The sequence below is a fragment of the Rhinopithecus bieti genome, unplaced genomic scaffold (genome assembly GCF_001698545.2).
Source record: "Rhinopithecus bieti isolate Rb0 unplaced genomic scaffold, ASM169854v2 scaffold_13271, whole genome shotgun sequence".
Taxonomy (NCBI): Eukaryota; Metazoa; Chordata; class Mammalia; order Primates; family Cercopithecidae; genus Rhinopithecus; species Rhinopithecus bieti.
Window position 1 is genome coordinate 381,643 of NW_016807521.1, and position 10,894 is coordinate 392,536.

Consider the following 10,894-nt stretch of genomic DNA (forward strand, 5'->3'; position numbering starts at 1 on the left):
AGTAGAGACGGGGTTTCACCGTGTTAGCCAGGATGGTCTCGATCTCCTGACCTCGTGATCCGCCCGTCTCGGCCTACCAAAGTGCTGGGATTACAGGCTTGAGCCACCGCGCCCGGCCTCCTTTGCCCCATTCTATGCCAGGCCCTTCACTGGATCCTGGAGGTGCAGGGAGGGAGGGAGGGAGAGAGGGAGGAGCACACAGGATCCTGCCTGCCTGGAGCTCACAGTCCAGAGGGGCACAGGCAGGCACAGGGAGTTGCAGCTCAACCTGACCACTGCAGGGAGCAGCAGAGGCCCCCAGGGACCCAGGGCCTGGGAGTGGGGTGGCGGGTCAGCTGAGCCAGGCTGGGACCATCAGGGCAGCCTCTCAGGTGAGGGGGTTTGAGGGAGGGAAAGAGGAAGAGTGGCTGCAGGGAAGTGACGGAGGCAGGGAGACCCGAATGTGCAGAGCAGCAGAGGCTAGAGCCAGGGCTGTAGTGAGGGGCTGGAATGTCACTCAGTGGGCCTACGGGTGCAGAGCCCAGGGAGGGAGAGGAGGGTGAGGAAGGGCCAGTCAGGAAGGGCCTGGGAGCTGCCCACAGGGTGTGTCCTGGGCCCTGAGGTCAGAGAAAGGTCATGGCCAGATGTGCCCTTGGGAAGGCCGCCATGGGTTCTAAGGGGTTGGATACGGAGTGGCAGGGACAGGAGGCGGGGGCTGGTCAGGGGCTGTGGGGTCACAGAGGCAGACACGGGGCTGCCTGAACCAAGTCTGTGGATGGGATATTGACAAGGACACCAACCAGGAGAAGCTTCTGGAGTCCACACTGATTGGTTTTAGTGACTGAATATTGGCGTGAGGAAGAGGACAAAGGAGAGCAGACCCCAGGTCTATGATGGGACATCCTGGGATGAGGGAGAAGGAGGCTGTCACCCACTGAGGACAGGCATAGAGAGGGCAAAAATGGAAAAAACCTTCGATGATGAGGCTGCTATGCCCTGGGGCAAGACATGGAGAAGTGGGAAGGAGGTGAGGAAGGGGAAGAAGGTGGGCGAGACAGGAACCAGCATGAGGGGTGTGCAGGGAAGACCCAGCTTGGCCTCCTTCCAGCTGAGTGTTCTCAGGCAAGCCTCTCCACCTCTCTGATCCTCAGTTTCCCCACCTGTGTCACGGGACGATCATGCCTTCCCCTGGGGCTGTGGAGAGGGTGTAGTTATTGTAGGACAAGTTCCCACAGAGGCCTGTTCTGTGAGTGCAGAGCTCCCTCACTGCTGGGAGCTGGGGGGCACATAAGACCCCACTCAGGTCCCAGCAGGATGCTGTGAGCTCCTGTCTCCCAGAGCATCATCTCCAAGAGATTGGTGTCCTGAGGCTGGATGGGGTAGGGTCTGAGGAGGAGGTGGCTCTTGGGGCCATAGAGAGGCACAGGGAAGGAGGAGTGATGAGGAACTGAGGGTCAGTCTGCAGAGGGTGGAGAGCTCAAGACTCACCTTCCCAGCCTTGCTCCCGGCCTCAGTGAAGGTGCTGGTCCATGCAGGCTCTTGAGTCGGCCTGCTGAGGGGCACATGTACAATGCACCCATGCACATACATCCGCATCCTCAGCATGCACACACACAGCACACACGCGCCACACATGCGCCCAGATGGTCCTTCTCTCTCCCATCCCACAAGATAATTCTCCAGACTTCCAGCCCCCGGTGCCCCCACTGAGGAGAGCCTCTAAAAGTGACAGCAGGGCTGGGGATCTCATGGGGGCTAGAAGCTGATGAACATCAGCAAGGCGTCTCCAGGATGAGCTGCAGCTCCCCCAGCCAGGGTCTCTTGCCTAGAAGGCCGTATACTCCATCTCTGGCTTTTCTGTTGCAGCCACAGCAGGAGCTCAAACCGGGAGACCTGATTGAGATTTTCCGCATTGGCTATGAGCACTGGGCCCTGTATATAGGAGATGGCTACGTGATCCATCTGGCTCCTCCAGGTAAGGACTGATGAATATATAATTTTCAAAATATTTGTTAAAAGGATGATGAGAGGGCCGGGTGCGGTGGCTCATGCCTGTAATCCCAGCACTTTGGGAGGTTGAGGCAGGCTGATCGCCTGAGGTCAGGAGTTCGAGACCAGCCTGACCAACATGGAGAAAGCCTATCTCTACTAAAAATACAAAATTAGCCGGGCGTGGTGGCACATGCCTCTAATCCCAGCTACTCAGAAGGCTGAGGCAGGAGAATCACTTGATCCTGGGAGGCGGAGGTTGCAGTGAGCCGAGATCGTGCCATTGCACTCTAGCCTGGGCAACAAGAGCAAAACTCCATCTCAAAAAATTAAAATAATAATAACAATAAGATAATGAGAGCCACTGAAAGACTGTTAAGAAAGGGAAACTTGGGTTAGGAGACACATTCTTCTTCAAGGATGCCTGATGAGATTGTACACACATATATCCCAGGGAGTAGACACAGTGCCTTCCATAGGTTCTGGCAGAATAGGAGAAGAGACCATTGCCTCCCGCAGCAAAGCTGGGCTGCTTCAGCATTGGGATCTCTCTAGCTCAAAGTCAGTTAACTTAGCATGCAGAATCTCATACGACTTAAACCAGCCAGGTTTCTTAGGTCTTAAAGAAGAAAGTTTCTCAAAAGGAACAATGTTTCTCCATGCTAGATCCTTTGCCTCATATGTTTTCACAGAACCAGGTGTCTTGATATTACGTACTTAATTGCTCCTTAATGGGAGCAATTCTCACAGGTTTATACATTTTTAAAAAATCCTCATACAAATGCACAGTAAGCAATACCAATGATTTATTTAACTCATTAATAACAGAAGCAGCAAGATGACATAGCCAGTTAAAAGCAGCATGAAGGAAACATATGTATGGATAGTCAATGAAAGGGGAAAAAAACGAATGCAGAGGACAGGCACAGTGGCTCACTCCTATAATCCCAGCACTTTGGGAGGTCAAGGTGGGCGGATCACTTGAGGTCAGGAGTTCAAGACCAGCCTGGCCAACATGGTGAAATCCCATCTCTACTAAAAACACAAAAATTAGCTGGGGGTGGTGGCGGGCATCTGTAATCCCAGCTACTTAGGAGGCTGAGGCAGGAGAATTGCTTGAACCCAGGAGATGGAGGTTGCAGTGAGCCGAGATCCTGAGACGGTGCCACTGCACTCTAGCCTAGGTGACAGAGCAAGACATTGTTTCAAAAAACAATAACAACAAAAATGCAGAAATGAGACAATGAGACTGCCAAATTAGGTAGGTGCAGGCAAGTTCACATTCTCTAAGGCAATGCCACTACATAACTCTTGATGTTCTCTTTTCACCAAGCATTTACACTGTCACTGGACAAAAACCATTCCCATCACTATCAGAGCAAGACATTTGCATCTTATCAGTTTTCTCCAACCTATCATCTCCCAGGCAGGGTTGTAAAAATGTCTGAATTGAGGAAAATAGTAAATCAAGCCCACTTAATCCAGATGACCTTCAGGGACCTTGTAAGACAAAGCATGGCAATGAAGACACATGGTCCTTTTTGTGTCTAACCTGCAAGATGTAAAGAGGCTTTTTTTTTTTTTTTTTTTTTTTGTGGCACAGTCTTGCTCTGTCACCAGGATGGAGTGCAGTGGCGCAATCTCAGCTCACTGCAACCTCCACCTCCCAGGTTCAAGCGATTCCCCTGCCTCAGCCTCCCGAGTAGCTGGGACTACAGGCACACGCCACCACACCCAGTTAATTTTTTGTATTTTAGTAGAGATGGGTTTCACCACGTTGGCCAGAATAGTCTCGATCTCCTGATCTCGTGATCCACCTGCCTTGGCCTCCCACAGTGCTGGGATTACAAGCATGAGCTAACACGCTCAGCCATAAACAGGCTTTTTTAAGACAATTTTTCTTTCTTTCTTTTTTTTTTCCTCTGAGACAGGGTCTTACTCTGTCTCCTAGGCTGGTGTGCAATGATGTGATTACGGCTCACTGCAGCCTTGACCTCCCTGAGCTCAGGCCAGGTGATCCTCCCACATCAGCCTTCTGAATAGCTGAGACGACAGGCATGCGCCACCACGCGCAGCTAATTTTTGTGTTTTTTGTAGGGACAGGTCTCGTCATGTTGTCCAGGCTGGTCTCGAACTCCTGAGCTCAAGTGGTCCACCTGTTTAGGCCTCCCAAAGTGCTGGGATTACAGGCATGAGCCACTGTGCCCAGCCAACAGGATTTTCTTAAGTGGGTTCTAAGTGCAAACATCAGCCTTGAGATTAGAAATGGGGCAAGAGAAGTAACACACCTAATTATTGTGTGCATTAGGTACTATCCATTTTAATAAAAATAACACCCGGAGTCACTATCTAATGCAATTGGGGTTCCATTGGTTGACAGCTCTTCTGTGTACCTCTCTATGTGCCTAGAACCGTGCCAGATTGTAGGACAGAAGACACTTTACAAAGGATTCCCTCAACGTCAGCTCAGTGCAGTGGAAGGAACATGCCCTTTGGGGCTTAAGAGAAGCAGTTTCACATCCTGATTCTAGGACTTTTCTTTTTCTTTTTTTTTTTTTTTTGAGACGGAGTCTCGCTCTGCTGCCCAGGCTGGAGTGCAGTGGCCGGATCTCAGCTCACTGCAAGCTCCGCCTCCCAGGTTTACACCATTCTCCTGCCTCAGCCTCCTGAATAGCTGGGACTACAGGCGCCCGCCACCTCATCTGGCTAGTTTTTTGTATTTTTTAGTAGAGATGGGGTTTCACCGTGTTAGCCAGGATAGTCTCGATCTCCTGAGCTCGTGATCTGCCCGTCTCGGCCTCCCAAAGTTCTGGGATTACAGGCTTGAGCCACCGCACCCGGCCTAGGACTTTTCATAGCATGGAAAAGTCTCATGATATCTCTCTCAGCCCGATACTGGTTTTTAAATTGAGGTGATAGTATTTTCCTTAAAAGTTAAAAAGGAAATTAAATTAGGAAGTATGTGTAACAGCACAGCATGGTAACTGAAACAGTGGGTACTAAACGAAGTGGCTCTTTTTCCGAAACACGAGTGTACAAAGCTGAACAGGTAATAAATATGCTTTACCATCATTGCTTATAATGATGAAAATTTTTCCAATACCTAAATGACTGATAACAGGGGATTGGCCACAGAGGTGATGCACATGCATAGCATGGAATATGGTAGCAGCCACTGGCAATCATGACATTCACTGACTTGAACAAATATTCACACCTTATTTGATTAAAAAAGAGAGAGCAAAATCTATTAGCTGGGCGTGGTGGCCGGCTCCTGTAGTCCCACTACTCGGGAGGCTGAGGCAGGAGAATGGCATGAACCCGGGAGGTGGAGCTTGCAGTGAGCCGAGACGGCGCCACTGCACTCCAGCCTGGGCGACAGAGCAAGACTCCGTCAAAAAAAAAAAAAAAAAGCAAAATCTGTGAATCCTCCAATCACATTTGTGAAAGGATAAACAGCAGTAGTTCCCTAGTGGAGATTTCAAGCCCTTCTCTCCCTACTTCACCTTCCCCTGCCAGTGATAGTGCCTCTGATTGCAGATGGGTACCCCGTGGCTAGCTCCTCCAGTGCCTTATCAGTCCTGGGCAGCATTGCCGTGGTGAAACAGGAGCTCCTGACAGATGTGACAGGAGGCTGTCACTATTGGGTCAACAACAGCTTGGACCATAAGTACGAACCACTGCCCGTGGACGTGATCATCAGTTCTGCCAAGGAGTTGGTTGGTCAGAAGATGAAGTACAGTATTGTGAGCAGGAACTGTGAGCACTTTGTCACCAAGCTGAGATATGGCAGGTCCCACTGTCAACAGGTAAGGACCTCTCTGGATAATCCATCTCCCCTGCGGAGGTCTGCTTGGGGCTGGACTCACTGGGCTATGCAACCAGGCGATCACCGTGAATGATGCAAACGCAGCCTCTTGGAGACCCACTGACTAACAGTCAGGACCTCTGAGCTCCAATGCCAGATCTGCTTCTAATCCACAGAGGGTCTTTGGACAGGTCCCTTCCCCTCCAGGCCTCTCCATGTGCAGAGTGGGTGGATGGAGGACCTCTGAGGATCCTTCCCCTCTAAACCCTATCCTGAAAATGACTCCTGAAGTTCTGGGGGTCATCAGGAGAATCTGGGCCAACCCAGGACCGTGACAGGTCCCGCAACCCCCCAAAGAGCACTTAGGCAAGGGACGCTCAGGGTCCATGGACCTATGTAAGAGCTCAAGGACATTTGTGTGTAAGATCTGCAGCCTCCATCCCTTGCCTCTTCATAGTCTTTCACATTTGTTGCCCCAAAACACACAACTAATAAGTGGCAGAACCAGGATTGAAACCCCAGCTGTCCTTTCTAGAGTCTCTGCCTGTGATGCCTACCGTGTAGCAGCTCAGGGCCCCTGGCCTGCGGGACTGAATGGATGCACGTCCTTGATGAGAGGGGGATGATGGCAGGAGGAGAGGCTTTGGGGAGGGAAATCGAGAGTTTGGCGTGGCATGTGATGTCTGAGGTACCCATTAGAAGCCCAGGTGGAGGTAAGGCATGGAGTTGGAGTTTAGGCTGAAGTAGAGCTGGAGATGGCTGCAGTTGGGAATAGTACACAGTGACCCCAGGGCATGCATATGGCCATGGCCTCCCTAAGTCTCCCCTCAGCTTCTGCCATAGCCCTCCCTGTGCAACGGTGTAGCTCAAGGAGGACTCAGACTGCAAAACAGTCCCCAGTCTGGTCCCTGGAGCTCTGGCCCTAGAAAGTGAGGCACACACCTTCTTCCTCGCCCCAAATCCGAACAAATGTCCTCACCTGGAAGCTCTCTCAAAAGGATCTCATGGGCATATTCTAAGGACAAGCCCAGATAAACCCAACACCAAGAAGTGGTCACAGCCCAGAAAATGGAGTCCCTGGGGATACAGCCAACGGCTTCTCTGGGAGAGGATTCTGAGCCAGTCAGCTGGGAGAGAAGAGAGGAGATGCCAGGCCGTAGGGGAGGCAGGAGAGAGGGGAGAGGGGGAGGAGTTCCAGGCCCTTGGGAGGGAGAAAGTGCCAGCCTGGCTTGCTGCGAACGCTCAACAAAAGCTGCTTGCTTTGCAGGTGGAAAATGCCATGGTTGACATCGGTACGGTGGCTAAAGTCGGTGCGGCGGCGATGATTGGAATGGCTGTTGCTGGTGCTCTTTTGCGATCATGAAACGCTAAAAGTGACAGCCTGAAGCAGCCACAAAATCCTGTGTTAGAAGCAGATATGGGGGTCCCAGTGGAGATGTGGGGGTCCCAGGCCTCCCCCACACCTCCAGCAGCCTGACCCTCGTGCTCTGTCTCAGGCTCTCTCTAGATCCTTTCCTCTATTTCCTTCTCTCGCTTGTGAAAGTATGATCTAATTGAAACAAGATTGAAAGATCAATAAACAGCCATCTGCCCCTTCAGAAAGGAATCCTACCATGTTTTTATAGACTTCTGAATCACAAAGGAGGAAAGTAACATTGAGTGAACACCCACTGGATAGTTCCAGCAATTTCCAGCTGGGTGACTTTGAAGAAGACTCTTGATTCTCTGAAACTCAGTTCTTCCATGTCAGGTGATGTCAGGAGGATCACCTAAGATAATGCATACACGACACCCAGCCTCATGTGTGGTATGAAACAGATGTTCAGTGAATTGTCTTCATCATTCTACACAGACATAACATTGACGTAATTGCATGTCATTAATTTTACTCTCAGGGAGGTAAAAAAAAAAAACTTAATTACCTCCCGGTATAGTCTCATGTGGTGCTTAAATCCACTCACAACACCTACGCATCTACCAGCATCTTCCCAGTTCCCTTCCTCAGCTGGGCCTCTTTTTAGAAAGTTTTTTGTTTTTTTCTTTAGCTCAAAGGTCTGAGTTCTCACCCACCTGTGACTACTAGATGGAGTAATATTCTTTCCAGGCCCAAATTGCCATGGCTCAAGCTGGTCCTGGGTGGAATGCTGAGAATTAGCTACCTCTAAATCTCCCTCCACTACTTCCAGCATGTCCTGGGTGTGGCTCTGGAAGTGCCCAGCTCCTCATGTTTCTGTGCTTCCTCACTCCAGCCTGTACCACCAGTGACCCTACTCAGTGGCCGCTTCCATGGTGGTCACTGCAGCCACCACCACTCTGCCTTCAGGACTGAGGACATCACCCTCCCCTGGGTTGTACTTTTTCATGCGTGAGCGAGCTGGTTGGTCCCTTAATTCACCAACACAGTGGAGACCAGGCTGTAATGATTAACGAGACTCCCCTGGAAGCTCAGGACTATTGGAAGGTTGAAGAACAAAGAGAATAACTTATCATTGCTACAATTAGAGGGGGCTCTGCTTAGATTCCTGGCTGAAATACCAGGCTCCATTTGGGGATTGCAGAAGCATCCACGCCTGCCTTGCTCCAGGGCTACCTCCACATCAGAGGGCCCAGCTGCTCTACCCAGAGTCCAGGTCTAAAAACCAGAAGGCACAGCAAGAGAAGGCTTTCTCACTTCTTGTGATCTAAGGCTCACCTCCCCAGATTTCAGTGCCTGTCTAGGATCAATCGTTCCAGTATGCTGGACAATGGGAACATCCAGGCCCTTCCAAGGTGTGCTTGACCTCCATGACTAGGTCAGATCCCCGTTAGGAGTCTCAGATGTCCATGTGTCTGCACTTCATGTGATTCTCACAGTTGCAGTGAACACTGATCCATGTGGTTATTTTACTAATGTGCCTTTCCCTGCCAGTATTTTTGGAACAGTCCAAGTTTGGTACCACTGGGACCCCAGCATCAAGTACAATGCTTAACTTTCTATAACCGCTTGATAGACGATGGATTACAAGCCAAGCACAGTAGCATGCACCTGTAATCCCAGCTACTTGGGAGGCTGTGGCAGGATTACTGGAGCCCAGGAGTTCGAGATCAGCTTGGGCAACATAGTGAAACCCCATCTCTCAAAAAGGAAAAAAAGATAGTGGTTTATTTAATTAACAAATTTATTAACTAATATGTAGGAAAACAGGGCCGGGCACAGGGGCACACACCTGTAATCCCAGTACTTTGGGAGACCAAAGGAGGATCTCTTGAGCCCAGGAGTTCAAGACCAGCCTAGGCAACATAGTAAGACCTTGTCTCTACAAAAAAATAAAAATTAAAAATAAAAAAAGATTAGCCAGGTGTGGTGGTGCATGACAGCAGGAGCATCACCATCTTGGACAAACATCAACATTCTATGTTGCCGTTAATTAAAAAACTGCCTAGGCCGGGCGCGGTGGCTCAAGCCTGTAATCCCAGCACTTTGGGAGGCCGAGACGGGCGGATCACGAGGTCAGCAGATCGAGACCATCCTGGCTAACACGGTGAAACCCCGTCTGTACTAAAAAATACAGAAAACTAGCCGGGCGAGGTGGCGGGCGCCTGTAGTCCCAGCTACTCGGGAGGCTGAGGCAGGAGAATGGCGTGAACCTGGGAGGCGGAGCTTGCAGTGAGCCGAGATCCAGCCACTGCACTCCAGCCTGGGCGACAGAGCGAGACTCCATCTAAAAACAAACAAACAAACAAACAAAAAAAAAAAAAAAAAAAAAAAAAAAAAAACTGCCTAAATCCAGCCCCAGAACATCATCTCCAGGACATTTCCTATGCTGGGAAACCAACTCCCAGGATAACCAGGAACGTTCCAACCCTGAGATAAAACCCTTTCCAACCAGAAACATGCCAACACCAAGATAGCCTCCCCTCTGACCAGAGACATTCTAACCCTACAGTAAACTTTCCCTCACATAGAAACATTCCAAACCTACAATGATCCTCCCACTTCCTAAACTCTTAAATATCCTTAGTCCGTTAGAACACTCATGACCAAAATCAACCAGAAGCTCCTCTCAGGTTTATTCTCTAAATAAACCTGTCTTGATGGTTGAGCCCCTTTTTGTGTTTCTTTCCTCTTTCTTTAACACTTATGGTGTGTGCCTGTAGTCCCAGCTACTCAGGAGACTGAGGCGGGAGGATCATTTGAGCCTAGGAGTTCAAGTCTGCAGTGAGCTATGATCAAAAACAGTACAAGTAAAAAATAAAAATATAAACCATGACCACTCTTCTCAAAAAAATAAAAATATAAACCATGACCACTCTTCTCAAAAAAATGTTGTGGCCACCGAAAGTTAATGCACACCGGGATTGTGTTGCTGTGAAGTTGAGAAATACACTGAACCAGTTCCAGACCTCTCTGGACTGACTTCCATGAACTAGATTTCACTAAATGTGGAATATATATATATATACACACACACACACACACACTCATATATACTACATATTTTATATATAATATACATATATATGTAACAAAAGCATACTTCATTTTTTCATAAGTTCATTAAATGGTTGTACCACCTCTGGACAGTCCTTGGTCTCAGCAAATCTTTTTGCTAAGATTAAAAGTAGCTGAAGGCCAGGTGCGGTGGCTCACACTTGTCATATCAGCACTTTGGGAAGCCAAGGCGGGTGGATCACCTGAGGTCAGGAGTTCGAGACCACCCTGACCAACGTGGCAAAACCCCATCTCTACTAAAAACACAAAAATTAGCCAGGCATGGTGGCAGATGCCTGTAGTCCCAGCTACTCAGGAGATTGAGACACAAGAATTACTTGTACCCAGTGATGGAGGTTGCAGTGAGCCAAGATCGCACCACGGCACTCCAGCCTGGACAACAGAGAGAGACCCTGTCTCAAAAAATAAATAAATAAATAAAAGTGGCTGAAAAGAGCATGCATATACTCCTTCCACAAGCTGTTTTTCAGCTCAAGAAAGTTTTAAGAAACTGATTGGTGCTGGAGAAACAGGAATCCTGGGCTGTGTGTGGTAAGACTGGATTGTCCTTTGTTGTTTGTGTCACTCTCGAAGACAGCATCCCTCTCCCCACCCAGGAGTGACGGGACAGCTGGCAGGACACAGAG

General features: G+C 49.5%; 1 protein-coding gene across 1 annotated transcript in view; it reads left to right on the top strand.

The window, feature by feature from the left end:
• The window catches only part of PLAAT4 (phospholipase A and acyltransferase 4), an 8,930-nt gene extending 1,556 nt beyond the window's left edge, over positions 1-7,374 (top strand). Inside the window, exons 2-4 of the mRNA XM_017882680.1 lie at positions 1,846-1,954; positions 5,509-5,777; positions 7,044-7,374. Of these exons, the coding sequence (XP_017738169.1) occupies positions 1,846-1,954; positions 5,509-5,777; positions 7,044-7,139 (474 nt within the window). The 3' untranslated portion in view covers positions 7,140-7,374. The remainder of the gene's footprint in view (positions 1-1,845; positions 1,955-5,508; positions 5,778-7,043) is intronic.
• The last annotated feature ends 3,520 nt before the right edge of the window (positions 7,375-10,894 follow it).